The sequence below is a fragment of the Cloeon dipterum genome, chromosome 4 (assembly GCF_949628265.1).
Source record: "Cloeon dipterum chromosome 4, ieCloDipt1.1, whole genome shotgun sequence".
Taxonomy (NCBI): Eukaryota; Metazoa; Arthropoda; class Insecta; order Ephemeroptera; family Baetidae; genus Cloeon; species Cloeon dipterum.
This window is the reverse complement of record NC_088789.1, coordinates 31,372,847-31,392,905: the sequence shown is the minus strand read 5'-3', so window position 1 is coordinate 31,392,905 and position 20,059 is coordinate 31,372,847. Positions and strand designations below refer to the sequence as shown.

General features: G+C 42.5%; 5 protein-coding genes across 5 annotated transcripts; 1 reads left to right on the top strand and 4 right to left on the bottom strand.

The window, feature by feature from the left end:
* Nucleotides 1-29: 29 nt before the first annotated feature.
* Nucleotides 30-2,208, bottom strand: LOC135943544 (zinc finger protein 54-like). Its single transcript, XM_065490116.1, has 3 exons — nucleotides 1,578-2,208; nucleotides 1,426-1,520; nucleotides 30-1,366 (listed from the first exon to the last, which is right to left on the bottom strand). The coding sequence occupies exons 1-3, from the start codon at nucleotides 1,802-1,804 to the stop codon at nucleotides 399-401; spliced, it is 1,290 nt and encodes a 429-aa protein (XP_065346188.1). The 5' UTR covers nucleotides 1,805-2,208; the 3' UTR covers nucleotides 30-398.
* Nucleotides 2,209-2,800: 592 nt separating this feature from the next.
* On the top strand, nucleotides 2,801-5,083 carry LOC135943541 (oocyte zinc finger protein XlCOF7.1-like). Its single transcript, XM_065490115.1, has 3 exons — nucleotides 2,801-3,187; nucleotides 3,245-3,339; nucleotides 3,402-5,083. The coding sequence occupies exons 1-3, from the start codon at nucleotides 2,964-2,966 to the stop codon at nucleotides 4,709-4,711; spliced, it is 1,629 nt and encodes a 542-aa protein (XP_065346187.1). The 5' UTR covers nucleotides 2,801-2,963; the 3' UTR covers nucleotides 4,712-5,083.
* A 3,463-nt stretch (nucleotides 5,084-8,546) lies between these two features.
* On the bottom strand, nucleotides 8,547-9,088 carry LOC135943545 (uncharacterized). Its single transcript, XM_065490117.1, has 2 exons — nucleotides 8,754-9,088; nucleotides 8,547-8,696 (listed from the first exon to the last, which is right to left on the bottom strand). The coding sequence occupies exons 1-2, from the start codon at nucleotides 8,990-8,992 to the stop codon at nucleotides 8,579-8,581; spliced, it is 357 nt and encodes a 118-aa protein (XP_065346189.1). The 5' UTR covers nucleotides 8,993-9,088; the 3' UTR covers nucleotides 8,547-8,578.
* A 4,983-nt stretch (nucleotides 9,089-14,071) lies between these two features.
* Nucleotides 14,072-15,664, bottom strand: LOC135943801 (zinc finger protein PLAG1-like). The gene is made up of 4 exons (XM_065490466.1): nucleotides 15,413-15,664; nucleotides 15,261-15,355; nucleotides 14,493-15,199; nucleotides 14,072-14,152 (listed from the first exon to the last, which is right to left on the bottom strand). Exons 1-4 carry the CDS (start codon nucleotides 15,637-15,639, stop codon nucleotides 14,072-14,074), a joined length of 1,110 nt encoding a protein of 369 aa, XP_065346538.1. The 5' UTR covers nucleotides 15,640-15,664.
* A 783-nt stretch (nucleotides 15,665-16,447) lies between these two features.
* LOC135944190 (zinc finger protein 429-like) lies at nucleotides 16,448-19,584 on the bottom strand. Its single transcript, XM_065490981.1, has 3 exons — nucleotides 19,191-19,584; nucleotides 19,038-19,132; nucleotides 16,448-18,979 (listed from the first exon to the last, which is right to left on the bottom strand). The coding sequence occupies exons 1-3, from the start codon at nucleotides 19,442-19,444 to the stop codon at nucleotides 17,034-17,036; spliced, it is 2,295 nt and encodes a 764-aa protein (XP_065347053.1). The 5' UTR covers nucleotides 19,445-19,584; the 3' UTR covers nucleotides 16,448-17,033.
* Between the last annotated feature and the right edge of the window lie 475 nt (nucleotides 19,585-20,059).

The window sequence follows — 20,059 nt, the reverse complement described above, 5'->3', positions numbered from 1 at the left end:
TAGTCTCCTTCATAAATGTTTGCTAGTTCCTAATTTTAGATGAATTTTAAGTTGAAAGACATTTTCTGTGTGATGCTTTACATACAAAAAATATATAATCAAAGAAACTAGAAATTTAGAAGAAATTGTAACTGAAATATATTTTTAATTGTAAAAATAATTAATTTTATTTCAATATTTCAAATATTTTTACACGAAACACCATCCAAGATTGAAACTGAAAGCAAAACAGCCGTATTTCGGGTGTACATGTCACAACAGAAATCTGCACAAGCTTTTCGAGAAGTCCACGGCCACGGCACTTGAACTTGCACTCGCAGCGGCGGCAAGTCTTGAGTTGAGAATATCCTGAGCAGCGAACGTATAAATTTCGAGGAAAACAATTTTTGTTGCACTTCTCACTTATTGTTAATCATCTTTGGAAAAAAATGTGTCCGTTGCATGTGCTGCCGCATGTGGCTCTTTTCAAATGTAGAATGGTCGCAAAGGTCGCAGCGCAAAATCCCAGTTTTGTTGTGAACATTTTCAATGTGGCGATGCAACTCAACACTCACGGTGAACAATTTGCCACACTCTTTGCAACTTAAGAGGGTTTCTCGGCATTTCTTCCTATGTAATTGATTCAAACCCGAGCACTCGAAACTCACTTTGCATTTGGAGCAAACCGATGGCTTTCTGTGGGCTATCGTGCGTCCGAGAGCCACGTCCTGGCCACAAGATTTGCATTTGTCAGATGTGTGAACGTTACTGTAATGTATATTCCTATGCCTTTTCGAGCCGAATTTGGCGTCGCAACTGTCGCATTTGAAGGTCTTTGGCATGTGCTTCGACTCGACGTGTCGTCTCAAAATGTTCTCGTCGTGCCTGGTGAAATACTCGCACTGCTTGCACTGGAGAACACGATGTTTTTTTCCTAGTTTGTGCCACGAGTTGAAATGGAGAATCATTTCAGACTTGGATTTGAAGTACTTTTTGCAGCCTGAACGCGAGCACCGCACCGAAAATTCCGGATGTTTGCGTTTCATGTGCATCTTCCAAGCTTTCACTGAGGAATATATTTTGACTTCTTGACAAAATTCACACCGAATTTCCTTGCTTTCGCGTGGTTTGTTACGTTTCTCGTGTGAAACCTGCTGCATGTGCTGCTCTTTTTCCTCCTCAGTGTGAAAAAAGGTCGAGCAGCCCCGAATTCCGCATTTGATGGCTTCTCTGTGCATCAGTTTGACGTGGTCCATCAGTCGGTTGTAACTATTGCCGCAGTATAAACACACTCCACTGACGTATATCTTTTTCAATGGGATATCCTCTGTGTATTTGGTCAGATCAACCTCTTCCAACTGCACCCAACACTGCTCTACTTCTCCAACTGTAAAGTTTTAATATAAATTAAATTGAATATTATCTCCATTAAAAATACCGAAGTACCTGAATAATTCTCCCGCAGGACCTTAGCGTTTTCTTCCAAATCAAGATTTTTCGGCCACCAAGCAACAGCCTCATCTCCAGACTCATCCCCAAACCTAAAACACGGGTAAAATTAAATAACTGCAATTTTTTATCATCTTGAAAAAACTCACTCTGCCTGCCAGATGCAAAAATAGCAGATCAAAGCGTCTTCTCCGACCACCTCCGGCAAGTTTTCGTCTTCTTCCGTCAGGTTCATGACCTTCATGGCCCATTTCCTCAGCTTGATCCTGTCCACCTGCGACGCGAGGACGTGGCCGTCCGACGTCGGACACTCGCACAGTCTGCACAGCGGCTTTTGAATGGGTGTTTTTACTTCTTTGCCTCCTCGCAGCTTCATCTCTTGACTCCTTTAGTGACACTCTAGCCATGAAAATCGTCCCCAAGCTGGGTTTTATCGTCAACTTTCAATGCTCAGCAGTTCCTACTTGTGAGTGGCATTCGTAAACAAACAAAACACGCAGTTAAGCTTCTTGCATTTTACTCATTTTACTGTGAAGTCGTGTGTTTGTGTTGGCCAGCGATTCAATCAGCAGTCACAGGCAACTCCGCCCCAATTCTCAGAGGAGTGTGCGACAAGGAGAACAAAACTCCAAAGCTGGTTTGTCGGTTTTTCCTTGTTTTTCATTATTTGTTTGGTAATTTTTAAATTCAATTATTACTGAAATATCATTGTGATTTATTCATCTTTAGATTTTTACTTCAATTTGTAAAAATAAATTGAGTTTTTAACTCCTTACCTAAACTCTCTCATATTTCTAGAGGCAACCAATCAGCGTTCAGCGCTCTTTGATTGCTGCCTTCTGATTGGCGTAATAGTCAATTTTTTAGAATAAAATTATTATCTGAATTTTATTTCATTGCGGTTGTCCGTGGTGCTTTATGTTACATAGCGGGAAAACGGTCCATCATCTAGACCCATCTTGTCAAAAGATAAATCATGCAAAATGCGCTTTCTGCAAAATAACGGTTACAAATGTTTACCTTTTCCCCAACGCGATGCGTAAGGAAATTAAAAAAAAAACACGAGTACGCCAATCAGATCACATCAAAGAGCGCTGATCGCTGATTGGTTGCCTTCAGAAACACGAGATAGTTTAGACAAGGAGTTAAGATTACAGAAGTTTCAATATTGGAATAATTAATTGTAAATTTAAAGAACGTGGTAGGAAAATTGTAATACTAACAATAAGATACGATTATAACTTAAGAAGTAAGAAAAATAAAAATAATATGGCAAAATGGACAAAACTGGTTTTAGAATTTCTTCTCCTTATCGCACCCAGCACTGTCAATGGGGGCGGGGCGGAGTTTTCGACAACACAGCCGACTCGCTTTTTATTTATCCTATTTCTAATGACATGCAAAAAGCATAACCGCGTGTTTTGTTTGTTTACGACTGCCACTCACAAGCAGGAACTGCTGGGCATTGAAAATTGACGATAAAACCCAGCTTGGGAAGATTTTCTTGGATAGAGTGTCACTAAAGGAGTCAAGAGATGAAGCTGCGAAGCAAAGAAGTAAAAACACCCATTCAAAAGCCGCTGTGCAGACTGTGCGAGTGTCCGACGTCGGACGGCCACGTCCTCGCGTCGCAGGTGGACAGGATCAAGCTGAGGAAATGGGCCATGAAGGTTATGAACCTGACGGAAGGAGACGAAAACTTGCCGGAAGTGGTCGAAGAAGACGCTTTGATCTGCTATTTTTGCATCTGGCAGGCAGAGTGAGTTTTTTCACGAGTTTAAAAATTGCAGTTTATTAATTTTGACCCGTGTTTTAGGTTCGGGGATGAGTCTGGAGACGAGGCTGTGGCTTGGTGGCCAAAAAATCTTGATTTGGAGGAAAACGCTAAGGTTCTTAGGGAGAATTATTCAGGTACTTTGGAATTTTTAATGGAGATAATATCCAATTTAATTTATATTATTAAAATTTTACAGTTGGAGAAGTAGAGCAGTGTTGGGTGCAGTTGGAAGAGGTTGATCTCACCAAATATGAAAAAGAAATCCCTAAGAAGAGTAAATTCGACATTGATCTGGCCGAGTACGAAAAGGATATCCCTACGAACAGGAAATACGGCAGTGGAATGTGTTTTTACTGCGGCAAGAGATTCAACGATCTTAGGCAGCACATCAAACTGATGCACAAAGAAGCCATCAAATGCGGAATTCGGAGCTGCGGGACTTACTTTCACACCGAGGAGGAAAAAGAGCAGCACATGCAGCAGGTTTCACATGAGAAACGAAACAAACAAAACACGAAAATTCGTTGCAAATATTGTGAAATCGGCAAATTGCATTCCTCAGTTCGTTCGTGGAGGCAGCACATGAAACACCTCCATCCAGAACTTCCAGAGGCGTGCGCGCGTAAAGGCTGCAATGAGTATTTCAAATCCAAGTCCGAGAAGATTCAGCACGTCAACTCGAAGCACAAACGAGGCATAAGTCAAGATGTTTACCAATGCAAGCATTGCGATTATTTCACCACAATGAAGCACTTGTTGAAACAACACAAAGAGTCCACGCACATGCCAAAAATCTTCAAATGCGACAGTTGCGACGCCAAATTCGGCTCGAAAGTGTTAGTGAGTCAGCACCATAAACGTCATCACACGTTCGAAAACTGCAAATCTTGTGGCCAGAACTTGACTAACGATCGCATGAAAAACCACAGAAAACCATCGTTTTGCTCCAGATGCAAAGTCAGTTTCAAGTGCTCGGGTTTGTACCAATTGCATAGGGAGAGCTGCAAAAAAACTGTCAAGTTATTCAGTTGCAAAGAGTGTGAAAAATCTTTCAACACGTACAGAAAGTTGTATCACCACAGAAAGGTTCACACCAAAAGGATCGCTGTTCGCTGCCAACATTGCGACTTTTCAACATTTCACAAGGAATACATGGTGCAGCACATGCAAGGCAAACATTTACCAAAGACGATTAAGTGTAACGAGTGCAACATATTGTTTGCTTCTGAACGTATTCTCAAGCTTCACAAGAACGGGTCGCACAGATTCCTCCGCTGCTCTGAGTGTGCTCAGGAGATAGGCCGTCAAAAGTTGTATAGTCACCAGCAAGCCAAGACTTGCCACCGCTGTGAGTGCAAGTTCAAGTGCCGCGGACTTCTTGAGAATCATTTTAAGAGCTGTCTCCAGATCATTAGCAATGATTTCTTTTGTGACATGTGCCCGAGATTTTATAGGACAAAGGCTATTTTGTATCATCATATTGTCAAGAAGCACATTGGTGTATAAGTCAGCGGGGTCTAGATTCATGCGACGCGCAGATATATATGGCGTCTGGTGGAGTATGGCGCGAAAAAACGGTCACGTGAAAAAAAAGCAAATTTTGGTTAATATTGTGACATTTAATTTGCATTACTCTTAACTAATTGTGTCTTTTGGGCCGTAAAAACAAACTCTTGACACTGGTACGGCAATCCAAAGAGAGCTTTTTATATCCCACATTCAGACGCCATCTTGGAGCTGCGCAGTGCAAACCAATTTTATCGCACATCTGGCTCCCGCTGGTATAAAAAATTTCATTTTAAACTCTAGAGGTCTGATTGCAAAATTTTCTTTTGTTAATTGAAATTTTGTCAAAATAAAAATAATTTAATGGTCTTACATCTATTAATTTGTAATTTTCGTCGAATTAATTCCAGTTTCACGCAACGGGAAAAAATTCGTCAACCCCAAATTGATGCGTCTGTCGAGCATTAAAAAAAAAAATTCATCCTATTAGCGAATTTAAAAAAGAAAACTTAAAATTTCACATTTTATCGTCGATTTTCGGGGGCGGGTGGTGGCAGCAAAGTGGCCTTTAAAACGCAGAATTTTACGGGGAGTCTAACAAACCTGGGTTTTTACTCTTATTTTGCCCCCCTTAATTGGCATATCCAGATAAATATTTTCAATATAGGCGAACGTTAAATTGATTAAAGAGAGTGAGACAAGAGATCAATATTTCTTAAAGAACGAGCTCTTTAAATTTTAAATGCAATTAAGTTTTTTTCGTTGATAGACACAGATCCGTTGAGAGATCATTCCACAGGCGTTACAGCTTTCAACTTGAAAACTAATAAATTTGGCAAATAAAAGGCTTTTTCAATTTAAATAGTTAGTTATTCTTTAATAATTCCCAATTAAAACGCAATACATAGTACAATTGACCAGTTGCATAAACCCTTAGTTATTGAAGCCGCCAACAGATGGCACAACCACAGACTTTCTTAAAAATTTTGTTTTGAGCGGTTTTAAGGCATTTCCGCTGCGATTTCAGACTCAATCTAGCTATTTTGCTTTTTTTTAATTAATTTGCTTTTTTTGACGTGCTGAAAACCAAAATCGGTTCAGCCATTCGCCGTAGAAACGTTGGAAAAGATTTTTTATTTCAAAAAATAGTTTTTCACGATTCTACGGCGATCGGCTGAACCGATTTTGGTTTTCAGCACGTCAAAAATTAGCAAATTAATTGAAGAATTCACAGTAGCTAGATTGAGTCTGAAATCGCAGCGGAAGTGACTTAAAATCGAAAGTCTACGGTGGTGCCATCTGTTGGCGGCTTCGAACACTTATGCAACTGGTGAATTAGATAATATTCCAGGAACAACCTGAGGTCAATTTTAAGTAAGAATAATTCAGGGATATCCTTGCAAACTTAATGTTGACCTCAGCGGGTTCCAAATGTGCGATAAAATTGGTTCGCACTGCGCAGATCCAAGATGGCGTCTGAAAGTGGGAAACAAAAAGCTCTCTTTGGATTCCAGTACGAGTGTCAAGAGTTTGTTTTAACGATCCAAAAGACGCAACTAGTACAAGTAATGCAAATTTTGACACAATATTGCATCTTTTCGCGCATTTTCACATGACCGTTTTTTCCCGCCTTACTACACGGGACGCCATATCTGCGCGTCGCACGAATCTGGACCCTGCTGGTCAGGTGGATCTCTTGCCCAATGCAGGCTTGAAGCAATTTTACTTTTTTGCTTACAATTCACTAGTTGCATAAACCGTAAGTGTTCGAAGCCGCCAACAGATGGCGCCCCCGTAGACTTTCGATTTTAAGGCACTTCTACTGCGATTTCAGACTCAATCTAGCTACTGTGCATTCTTCAATTAATTTGCTATTTTTTGACGTGCTGAAAACCAAAATCGGTTCAGCCAATCGCCGTAGAATCGTGAAAAACTATTTTTTTAAATAAAAAAATCTTTTCCAACGTTTCTACGGCGAATGGCTGAACCGATTTTGGTTTTCAGCACGTCAAAAATTAGCAAATTAATTAAAAAAAATTATAGATTGAGTCTGAAATCGCAGCGGAAATGCTTTAAAACCGCTTAAAACACAATTTTTAAGAAAGTTTGTGGTTGCGCCATCTGTTGGCGGCTTCAATAACTAAGGGCTTATGCAACTGGTCAATTCATATTTTCACAAACATTACTACGCAGAACAATAAAAAAAATACTCTGCAGAGAAATATAATTGAAACATTTTGGAAGGTTCCAATAATTTAACACGCAGAAATTTTTTGTAATGGTGCTGTTTTTTTATTTTGTTACAAATCTTATGTATCAAGGTGCATCTTGGAAATATGATAAATCAAACCATACTTTTCCTTGAACGTTTTTGGGCACTTGTCACAATGGAATTTGTTACTCTGGCAGCTCTTATTATGCTTTTCAAGAAGTCCTGAGCACTTCAACTCGCACTTGCAGCGGCGACAAGCCTTGACGCGCCGGTGTATAGTTATGTATGGACGGATTACCTCCTGCGCACAGTCAGCGCAGCGAATGAATGAGTGGTGTTGGGACCTGTGAACCTTCAGACGAGGTTCTGAGGCAAACAATTTGTCGCATTCTCCGCACTTGATCTTCTTCGGAAGATGCATGCGTTGCATGTGCACCGATATGCGGCGCTTGTCATGTGTAGTATAGTCGCAATGGTGGCAGAAAAAATTCGCGCTTTTGGTGTGGACAGCTTGAACGTGGCAATTGAAATCACTACTCCTGATAAACGATTTTCCACACTCTTTGCAACTTAAGAGGGTTCCTCGGCAGCTCTTCTTATGCTTTTCAAGAAGTCCAAGGCACTTGAACTTGCTTTTGCAACGGCGGCAAGACTTGACTTTCTGGTGATTATACATGTTTTGACGGAGCATCTCCTGAGGACACTCAGCGCAACGAACGTATTCATGCCACCTGTGCTTGTGAATGTTGAGAAATGTTTCAGAGCCAAACCATTTGTCGCATTCTCCACACTTAATCGTCTTTGGAAGATGTAAGCTTTGCAAGTGTGCCGCCATTCGGAACTTGTTAAATGTAGAATAGTCGCAATGGTCGCAGCGAAAAATCACACTTTTGGTGTGGACAGTTTGTACGTGGAGTTTCAACTTGTAACATTTCTTGAACGATTTTCCACACTCTTTGCACCTTCTGGAGGTTTCTTTGCAGCTCTTCCTATGTGATTGATACAACCCCAAGCACTCGAAACTGAGTTTGCATCTCGGGCACACCAATGGCTTTCTGTGGCGTGTTATTGTCCCGCGAGCCACGTCCTGGCCACACGATTTGCACTTGTCGAGCGTGTGAGTGTGTTTGACGTGGTTATTCACTAACATTTTTGAGCCAAATTTGGCGTTGCATCTGTCGCATTTGAAGATCTTTGGCATGTGCCTCGCCTCTACGTGTTTTCGCAGTTCAAACTGCTTCGTGGCGAAATACTCGCAATGCTTGCATAGGTAAAGATCTTGGTTTATGCCTTGCCTGTGCGACGAGCTGATATGGAGGATCATTTCGGGCTTGGATTTGAAGTACTTGTTGCAGCCCACACGCGTGCAGGGCACTGTTTGTGGATGCGAGCGTTTCATGTGCTGCCTCCACGATACCATTGTCGAAAAATATTTATTGATGTTTTCACAAAATTTGCAACGAATTTTTTTGATTTCCAGTCGTGGTTTGTTACGTTTCTGCTGCGTGTGCTGCTCTTTTTCCTCCTCTGTGACGAATTTCCTCTTCTTAGGGATTTTCTTTTCATATTTGGCCAGATCAATCTCTTCCAACTGCACCCAACACTGTTCTACTTCTCCAACTGTAAAATTTAAACAATAGAAATTACGCCGTCGATTATTCGTATAAAAGCTCCATACTTGAATAATTTTCCCGGAGCACCTTTACGTTTTCTTCCAAATCAAGGTTTTTCGGCCACCAAGCGACAGCCTCGTCTCCAGACTCATCCCCAAACCTAGAACACGCGTCAGAATTAAAATAATAAATTAAAATTCTTGAAAAATTAACTCACTCGGCCTGCCAGATGCAAAAATAGCAGATCAAAGAGTCTTCTTCGACCACGTCCGGCAAGTTTTCGTCTTCTTCCGTCAGGTTCATGACCTCCATGGCCCATTTCCTCAGCTTGAACCTGTCCACCTGCGACGCGAGGACGTGCCCGTCCGACGTTGGACACTCGCACAGTCTGCACAGCAGCTTTTGAATCGGAGGTTTTCCTACTTGACTCCTTAAGTTCCTTGAATTGCTCTCCATGTCTCCACCATAGAAGGTTTTAAGCTTTAATCGCTAATTTTCAATGCCATCTGTTCCTAAATAGGATGGCGTTGGCATTCACAAATAAAATTGTTCGTTTTGTTGTGACATAAAAGCGAAAAGAGAGCGAGAAAAGCAAATCGTATTATTTAGGCGTTGTCAGGAACTCCGCCCCCTTTCTGAGTGGGAAGTGCGACGAGGAGATGAAAACGCGTAATTCGTAATTCTGTATTGCCACCTTTTTCAATATTTAAATGCTAACTTTTAAATTTCTTCTTTATTTTAATAATTTTGAAGGTTTTATATATATTTATTGATTTTAAATTAATTAAGTCAAGATCGTCATTTAACTATTAACTCCTTTGTAATAACCATCTCATGATTCTAGTGGCAGCCAATCAGCGTTCAGCGCTCTTTGATTGCTGCGATCTGATTGGCGTACTCATTATTGTTATGAATTTTCTTATTTCTGATTTGTGTTTTGTTTTAAGTTGCGAGTGGAGACAAAAAGTACGCGCCGAACGCGCCGGCGGGTAACGAATGTTCAATGGATGAATGGAGTCCCATATTATATATATAGTCTTCGATGCGGAGGCAAGTTTTGTGTCCCTTCAGTCTTCAGTGGGCTGGGTCCCTGTTCGTCCAGGTTCTAGGTGTTATTGAGACTCGGGTTTCAGCATTCGTGCTAGTGCAGTGCGCCTCCTTTCCGGTCCGAGGACAGGTAAATGTTTTGTATGAATGTCACGAAATTCGGTGGAAGAAAAATATTACGATTATTACTTGTAAACAGCAAACCTAGTTTTTTTTCATCTGTCTTCAAGTTAATTATTTATGTTATGGATAAATAAGAGCATACAAAAATCATTTATCGTAATTTTTTATTCATATCTATGTATTTTAAATATTCAACTTTTTCTGATTTCGCATTTAACTAGAATAGAATATTGAACTCTCTTCGAATATAACTGATGATAAAAGGGTCATTTCTCCACTTCTATTGCTTAATTACCAAGACGATTTAATTTTCTATCTTTCGTAATAATTAACTTGCACCAATTAGCCTCAACTTAAAGTTTTGGAGTTTTAAACTCTTTGACGAAGTTTTTCAGCACACCAATCGATTCTTTAACGACGGATTAGTTAAATTAGAGATTTTTCCGACTGAACAATCCAGCGCGACAAGTGCGAACTTTTTTCCCGCCTAAACAAAATTAACGTAAATGCGAGAAGAGCTGGCTGGATCTGACAAAGAGGTCATTCGTACAAGGGGTCTCTCTGCAAGTGCTCAAACCAGCTTTCGCGCATGCGCACTCCTCGCATATACGTTCATATTGTTTTGGCGGGAAAAAAAGTTCGCTCCTTGCGCTGGACATTTTGGACGGAAAATATTCTCATTTCCTAATTCGACCCTCCGGAATCGATTGGTGTGCTCAGAAACTTTAAGCGTGCTTGGTTAGGCTGGCTTTTAAATAAAACCTACCTTTAAAAAATCCAAAACATGGAAGACAGGCGTCTTGCCCACTGCGAGGTGTTAAACGCATTTACTTTTTTCCGGGCGTGTAATTAATGAGTCATATTTTTCACAATCATTTATACGCAAAACGCCATCAAATAAATCACTCCGCAGAGAAATATAATTGTAATTAAAAGGACAAAATTCTGGATAGGTTCAAATTGTACAATACGCAGGAATTTTTTTGGAATGCTGTTGTCAATTTTATTTTACATCTCTTATACATCTTATTTGCACATCTTATGCATCAACGTGCATCTTGGAAATATGATAAATCAAACCATACTTATGCTTGAACATTTTTGGGCACTTGTCACAAGGGAAGTTATTACTCTGGCAGATCTGACTGTCGTTATGTTGTTCAAGAAGTCCTGTGCACATGAACTTGCTCTTGCAGCGGCGGCAGGTCTTGACGCGCTGGTGTTTACGAATGCCATAGCGGCGTATTTTCTGCGCACACTCAGTGCAGTTGAGGTATGAGTGGCTCTTTTGCTTGTGACGCTTGAGTTCACATCGCGAGGCAAACAATAGGTTGCACTCTCCACACTTAATCGTCTTTGGAAGATGCATGCGAACCAAGTGCAGCCGAAAGTTTTCCTTCTGAAATGAAGTAAAGTGGCAATGGTCGCAGCGATAATTCAATTTGATGTGAAATTTCTTCATGTGGACAATCCACTTCCTTCTCAAGGAGAACGATTCTCCACACTCTTTGCAGATGAAGGATTCTTCGCAGCTCTTCCTATGCGATTGGTACACACCCACGCACTTGAAACTGAGTTTGCAGCGGCGGCAAATCTTCGTGCGCAAGTGTGTATTCATCTTTTGACGGTCGATTTCCTGCGCACACTCGGCGCAGCGAATTAACGGATTAATATAGCGAAGATATTCAGAGGCAAATGATTTGTCGCTCTGAATATTCGACTTCGCAGGATGATTGCTCTTGTCAACTGAAGAATGGTCGCAGCTGAGAATCGCAGCTTTTGTCTCCAACTCCTGAGATGTGGTGAACGATTTTCCGGCGGAATCTTTGCTAGCAAAGAGGGTTTGTCTGCATCTCTTCCCATGCAAAAGGTACAAACCTAAGCACTTGAACTTGCCCTCGCAGCGGCGGCAAGTCTTGGCAGTCCAATGTTTATACATGGATGGACGGAGCATCTCCCGAGAACACTCTGCGCAGCGTACGTATTGGTGCCGCACGTGTTTGTGACGCTTGAGAGATTGCTCCGAGGCGAACATGTTGTCGCACTTGTCACACTTTATCGTTTTTGGTAAATGTTTGCGTTGCATGTGCCGCCGCATGAATTTCTTGTCAAGCGTAGAATAGTCGCAATGGTCGCAGCGAAAACTCGAGCTGGACGATTTTGCACTCTCTTCGCAGCAGCTCTTCTCATGCTTTTCAAGAAGACCTCGGCACTTCAACTTGCACTCGCAGCGGCGGCAAGCCTTAACGGTCGAGTGTTTAAACATGTGACGGTTAATTATTTCCTGAGCACACTCAGCGCAGTGAACGTATTCATGCTGCATGTATTTGTGAGTTTTGAGAGAAGATTCCGAAGTAAACAATTTGTCACACTTATCACACTTGATCGTCACTCGAAAATGTATGCGTTGAATGTGCCGCCGCATCTGATCTTTTTCAAGAGTGGAATGGTCGCAATGGTCGCAGTGAAAAATCCCGGTTTTGGCGTGGACAGCAGCTTCAATGTGGCGTAACAACATCTGAGATGAGGTGAACGATTTTCCACACTCTTTGCAACAAAAGAGGGTTTTTTTGCAGGTCTTCTTATGCTTTTCAAGAAGGCCACGGCACTTAAACTCGCTCTCGCAGCAGCGGCAAGTCTTGACGGTCCGGTGTCTAAACATATTACGGCTGACTACTTCCAGAGCACATTCTGCGCAGCGAACGTATTTATGCTGTCTGTATTTGTGAATCTTGAGAGAATGTTCCGAGGCAAACGATTTGTCGCACAATTCACACTTAACCGTCGTTGGAAGTTGCATGTGGCTCTTGTCAATTGAAGAACGGCCGCAGATAAGAATCCCGTCTTTGGTGTGATCTTTTCTATGCAATTGATACAAACCCGAGCACTTCAGTTTGCTCTTGCAGCAGCGACAAGTCTTGACGCGCCGGTGTTGAAATATGTTGCCGCGGCGTACAACCTGCGCACACTCAGTGCAGCGAAGGAATGAGTGCGCCGAGTACTTGTGAACCTTGAGAATTGATTCAGAGGCAAAAAATTCGTTGCACTCTTCACACTTAACCGTCTTTGGAAAATGTTTGCGTCGCATGTGCTCCGACATGTGGCCCTTCTCAATCGAAGAATGGTCGCAATGGGCACAGCTAAGAATCGCGGCTTTGGTGTGAACGTTTTTCACGTGGCGATTCAAATCAACTCTCCTGATGAACGATGTTCCACACTCTTCGCATTTCTTGAGTGATCCTTGGCAGCTCTTCCTATGCAATTGATACAAACCAAAGCAACTGAACTTGTACTGGCAGCGGCGGCAAGTCTTGACGCGCCGGTGTATAACCATATCATGGCGGACCATTTCCTCAGTACATGCTGCGCAGCGAACGTATTCATGCTGTCTGTATTTGTGATTCCTGAGAACACGTTCAGAGCAAAAGAATTTGTTGCACTCTCCACACTTAATCTTCTTTGGAAGATGATTGCGTTGCATGTGACTCAGCAAGAGGTTTTTATGAAAAGTGGAATATTCGCAATGGTGGCAGAAAAAAGCGGTTTTGGCAGTATTGGTGTGAACAACTCGAATGTGGCGTTTCAACTCCCGATTCACGGGGAACGATTTCCCACACTCTTTGCAAGTAAAGAGGGTTTGTTTGCAGGTATTCTTATGCTTTTCAAGAATTCCCCGGCACTTAAACTCGCTCTCGCAGCGGTGGCAAGTCTTGACGGTCCGGTGTCTAAACATTTTACGGCTGACTATTTCCAGAGCACATTCTGCGCAGCGAACGTATTCATGCTGTCTGTATTTGTGATGCTTGAGAGAATTTTCCGAGGCAAACGATTTGTCGCACAATTCACACTTAACCGTCGTTGGAAGTTGCATGGACTCCGACATGTGGCTCTTATCAATTGAAGAACGGCCGCAGATAAGAATCCCGTCTTTGGTGTGATCTTTTCTATGCAATTGATACAAACCCGAGCACTTCAGTATACTCTCGCAGCAGCGACAAGTCTTGACGCGCCGGTGTTGAAACATGTTTTGACGTCGTATCTCCTGAGAACATTCTGCACAACGAACGTATTCGTGCCCCCTCTGTTTGTGATGCTTGAGAAATGATTCAGAGGGAAACAATTTGTCGCACTCATCACACTTAACCGTCTTTGGAAGATGTTTGAATAGTATGTGCTTCCACATGTATCTCTTGTCATCTGCAGAATAGTCGCAATGTTCGCAGTGAAAAATCACGGATTTAGCATGAACTCGTCTCACATGTAGATTCAACTTGCTAGGCAAGGGGAACTGTTTTCCACACTCTTTGCAACTTAGGAGGGTTTGTTTGCAGCTCTTCCAATGCAATCGATACAAACCCAAGCACTTCAGTTTGCTCTTGCAGCAGCGACAAGTCTTGCCGCGCCGGTGTTGAAACATGTTATGATGTCGTATCTCCTGAGCACATTCTGCACAACGAACGTATTCGTGCCTCCTCTGTTTGTGGTACTTGAGAATTGATTCAGTGGCAAAAAATTTGTTGCAATCTTCACACTTAACCGTCTTTGGAAGATGTTTGAGTAGTATGTGCTTCCACATGTATCTCTTCTCATATGTAGAATACTCGCAATGTTCGCAGTGAAAAATCACGGTTTTAGCATGAACTCGTCTCACATGTAGATTCAACTTGCTAGGCAAGGGGAACTGTTTTCCACACTCTGTGCAACTTAGGAGGGTTTGTTTGCAGCTCTTCCGATGTAATTGATATAAACCCGAACACTCGAAACTGACTTTGCATTTGGAGCAAACCGATGCCTTTCTGTGGAACGCCTTCTGTCTGTGAAAAACGTCCTGGCTGCAAGTTTTGCACTTCTCGAACTTGTGATATCTGTTAGAGTGCAGTTTCACTAGTAATATTGAGCCGAATTTGGCGTCGCAACTGTCGCATTTGAAGATCTTTGGCATGTGCTTCGCCTCTACGTGTTGTCTCAACCTGTACTTAATCGTGGTGGAAAACTCGCAATGCTTGCATTGGTAAACATCTTGATTTAAGCCTTGTTCGTGCCGTTTGTGCCACGAGTTGACATGGAGAATCAATTCCGACTTGGATTTGAAGATCTCCTTGCAGCCGTGATGGCTGCACGCCACCGAAAATTCCGGATGTGCTTGACTCATGTGGCACCTCCACGTTTTCCATGAGGCAAATAAATGAACGTCGTCACAAAATTTGCAACGAATTTCCTTGCGTTCGCATGGTTTTCTTCGTTTCTCGTGTGAAACCTGCTGCATGTGCTGCTCTTTTTCCTCCTCGGTGTGAAAAAATGTGGCGCAGCCCCAGATTCCGCATTTGATGGCTTCTTTGTGCATCAGTTTGACGTGTTCCATCAGTTGGTTGTAACTGTTGCCGCAGTAAAAACACACTCCACTGACCAATTTCCTTTTTTTAGGGATTTTCTTTTCGTATTTGGCGAAATCAATCTCTTCCAACTGAACCCAACACTGCTCTGCATCTCCAACTGTACAATTTAGAGATTAGAAATCGACCTGATGAAGTTTTAATTTAAAATTCTCAAGTACCTGAGTAATTCTCCCGCAGCACCCTAGCGTTTTCCTCCAAATCAAGATTTTTTGGCCACCAAGCAACAGCCTCGTCACCAGACTCATCCCCAAACCTGAAAAACGCGTCAAAATAAAATATCTGCCATTTTGTTAACTCGTAAATAACATACTCGGCATGCCACATGCAAAAATAGCAGATCAAAGAGTCTTCTTCGACCACGTCCGGCAAGTTTTCGTCTTCTTCCGTCAGGTTCAAGACCTTCATGGCCCATTTCCTCAGCTTGAACCTGTCCACCTGCGACGCGAGGACGTGGCCGTCCGACGTCGGACACTCGCACAGTCTGCACAGCGGCTTTTGAATGGGAGATTTTCCCTTTTTGACTCTTCTCGACTGCATCTCTAGGTTTGAATCGTCTTTCGAAGAAAATCTGTCCCAAAAAGGGATTCTGTCAAGATTCGATGCTCAGTTCCTATTAATTGAAAGTGGTACTGAGTTATAATCAAACAAAAAACACAGATTTTACTTACTTTTTGCATTGTTCTGTGAAGGAGCGTCGTTACATGCTTCCATGCGATTGAAAGTCAGCTGTTGTCAAGAACTCCAACCGTCTCGTCTACCCCCAATCGTAGTGGTTAGTGCGATAAGGAGAACAAAACTCAAACGCTTTTTTTGTCTGTATTAATACTTTTTATACATTTATTTAGTTTTTAAAGTTAAAATACTTTTTTCTTATAGTGAACTTAGCCAGCTCTAGATTTGTTATTCTATGCGTGTAAAAATTGAAGTTGTGTGCTCAGCTCCTTTGTGTTAACTCTCTCGAGTTTCCAGAGGCAACCAATCAGCGATCAGCGCTCATTGATAACTGCGATCTGATTGGCGTTTTCGTTATTGCTAGTTCGCGCCTAATGCACCGGCGGGAAAAGAATGGTACATGCATCAGTCTCAAGGTTGGTTTCTACACAAAATGGTGGTCTAATTTTTTCCTTTGTTATGTATGGAAGACTCACGCTTTTGACTTATTTTACAGTTGCAATCGAATATTAATGCCCTAAATTCTACTTACTAATTTTTAATTAAGTTGCTTGCAAGCAGTCTTTAATGTAATATCTTGGTTAGAGCAGCAGAGAAAAACTCCCATGAAATCAAGAAAACTACAGCACAGGAAAAAGGTGTTGTAGTTCTTACGCAAAAAGCTGAATTTTTTCGAGACACGAAACAATTTTTATTCTTCCCATCAAAAACTGGATGTGCACATGGAACAATATTCTAGTTGGTTTGAACAATTCGACAAACAAGAATTTTTTCGGAATACATGCATCAGCTGTACTGTACATTTAATTATATTTATTTCATTTTACGGCAACCAATACGAATATTTACGGCAATGTACGCTTCTTAAATATCTAAGAACACAGACATTTCATTCGCCCGTTAATTTACGGGCATTTATCACGTCACATTAAACAATAAAAATCTTTGATTGATGAGATCCAATTAAAGTTCGTATAAATTCACAAAAATACGTAGACAAATCACATATACTTGAACATTTTCGGGCACTTGTCACTAGAACTTTGAATCAGCGAGAGCCAGATGTGCGATAAAATCGGTTCCCACTGCGCAAGTTCAAGATGGCGTCTGAATGTGGGAAGCAAAAAGCTCTTTTGATTGCCGTTCGAGTGTCAAGAGTTTGTTTTTACGATCCAAAAGACACAATTAGTACAAATAATGCAAATTATTTCACAATATTGACCAAAACTTGGTTATTTTCGTGTATTTTCACGTGAATTTTATTTCGCGCCATAATCCACCGGACGCCATATCTGCGCGTCGCACGAATCTGGACCCCGCTGCTTGGAATTTACGCACGAATCCGGACCCTGCTGCTTGGAATTTACGCACGAATCTGGACCCCGCTGCTTGGAATTTCCGCACGAATCTGGACCCCGCTGCTTGGAATTTACGCACGAATCCGGACCCCGCTGCTTGGAATTTACGCACGAATCTGGACCCCGCTGCTTGGAATTTCCGCACGAATCTGGACCCCGCTGCTTGGAATTTACGCACGAATCCGGACCCCGCTGCTTGGAGTTTACGCACGAATCTGGACCCTGCTGCTTGGAATTTACGCACGAATCTGGACCCCGCTGCTTTGAATTTATCCGGCAGTTCTTCTCGTGCTGTTCCAGAAGTCCTGAGCAGCCCGCCTTGCGTTCGCAGTAGCGGCAGGTCTTGATGCGCCGGTGTCGAAACATGGCGTGACGGCGTACCTCCTGCCCACACTCTGAGCAATGAACGTATTCGTGCCACCGGTTTATGTGACGCTTGAGAAAATATTGCGAGGCATACCTTGTGTTGCACTCCTTGCACTTAATCTTCTTCGGAAGATGTCTGCATTGCATGTGATCCGACATGCGTCTCTTGTCAGTTGAAGAATGGTCGCAATGCGCGCAGAGAAAAACAGCGGTTTTGACAGTTTTGGTGTGAACTCTCTTCACGTGGCGACTCAACTCACAATGGATGGTGAACATTTTTCCACACTCCTTGCAAGTAAAGACGGTTTGTTTGCAGTTCTCCCAATGCAATTGGTACAAACCTGCGCACCTGAACTTGCCCTTGCAGCGGTGGCAAGCCTTGGAAAGCCGGTGATTAGACATGGTGTGACGGGGCACCTCCTGCGCGCACTCTGCGCAATGGACGTTTTGGTGCGACCTGCGCTTGTGATGCTTGAGAAAAGATTCAGTGGCGAACAATTTGTCGCACTCGTCACACTTGATCGTCTTTGGAAAATGGCTCCAATGCATGTGCTCCGTAACGCGACTCTTGTGTAATGTCGAATAGTTGCAATGCTCGCAGCGGAAATACTCGGCTTTGACAGGTTTGGCGTGAACTCTAACCACGTGGCAATCTAAGTTCCAACTCTTGGGGAATTCTTTTCCGCACTCTTCGCATTTATGGATGTTTTCTTCGCAGCACATCTTTTTATGAAATAGAAACACACCCAAGCAGTCGAAACTGCGTTTGCATGTGGAGCAAACCGTTGGCCTTCCGTGGATTGGCTTGTATCCGAGAACCACCTCCTGGCCGCAAGATTTGCATTTTGTGGACGTGTGACAAAGTTGGTAGTGCCTGTTCACTATCCGTTTCGAGCCGAATTTGGCGTCGCAACTGTCGCATTTGAAGGTCTTTGGCATGTGCTTCGACTCTACGTGTTTTTTCAAATTGCACTTTACCGTAGTGAAATATTCACATTGCATGCACTTGAAATGATCTTGATTTATGGCTCGTTTGTGCGACGAGATGATGTGTTGAATCATTTCGGACTTGCTTTTGAAGTACTCTTTGCAGCCTACTCGCGTGCACGCCACCAGTTCCGGATGGAAGCGGTTCATGTGCGCCCGCAAAACTTCCAATGAGCGTGAAAATTTGACGTTTTTACAAAATTTGCAACGAACATTCCTCCTTTCCCTTCGTTTGAAGTGTTTTGCGTAGATGTCCTCCTGCATGTGCTGCTCTTTTTCCTTCTCGGTGTGAAAATATGTCGTGCAGCCATAAAATCCGCATTTGATGGCTTTTTTATGCATCAGTTTGACGTGCTCCATCAGTTGATTGTAACGGTTGCCGCAGTAAATACACACTCCACCGACGCGTCGTTTCCTTTTCTTGGGGATTTCCTCTGTTTGTTTGTCAAGATCAACCTCTTCCAACTGCACCCAACACTGATCAACCTCCCCAGCTGTAAAATTGAAACCATTGAAATCACGCTGTTTATTATTTTTATAAAAATTCCCTACCTGAATAATTCTCTCGAAGAATCTTAGCGTTCTCTGCCAAATCAAGGTTTTTCGGCCACCAAGCAAGGGAATCATCTCCAGACTCATCATCAAACCTTAAACACGCGTAAAAATAAAATACCTGCAATTTTATTATCTTGAAAATTAACTCACTCGGCCTGCCAGATGCAAAAATAGCAGATCAAATGGTCCTCTCCGATCAACATCGGCAAATTTCCATCTCTTGCTCTCAGGTCCAAGACCTTCATGGCCCATGTCCGCAGCTTGATCCTGTCCACCTGCGACGCGCGGACGTGGCCGTCCGACGTCGGACACTCGCACAGGCGGCACAGCGGCTTTTGAATCGGAGGTTTTCCTTTTTTGCCTGTCGGCGGCTGCATCTCTTGACTCCTTATTTGGCTTTCCATCCAGGAAAATCGTTCCCAAAAAGCGGTTTCCGTTAATTTTGAATGCCCAGTTTCTTCTTGCGCTTGCGGTCGTAAAGAAAATCTTTTCGCGATGTCCTTGTTTCTTGCATTATTGTTCTGTGAGGTCGGGAGTCGGGGGTTTTCAATCGATTCATGATTAGTTGTTGTCATAACAACGCCCCCGTTGTCAGTGGTGAGTGCGACAAGGAGAAGAAAAATAAAAAAGTTGCTCTGTCTTTTTCACTGATTTTTAAATAATTGTTTTTATTTCTTTAGTAAAATTGTACTTTTATTTTGATAGGAATCTTATTCAGCTCTAGTTTTGACTGAAATACTTAAATATTGAAGTTGCGTTTTCAGCTCCTTGTCTCAACTCTCCCGTGTTTCTAGAGGCAGCTAATCAGCGTTAACCGCTGTTTGATTGCTGCGGTTGTGATTGGCGTACTCATTAATGTTATTGATTTGTCTTTCGTTCCGCGCGGAGCAGCCCCTGCTCACTCATATGGCGCGAAAATGCGCCAGCTAAGAAGTTCTGCAGCCACACACAGGTGGCAGGTCGATAGCTTTTTAAGCCAATCAGAGGCCGTCTCGAAGTTTGTTGCCGGTTACGCCCAC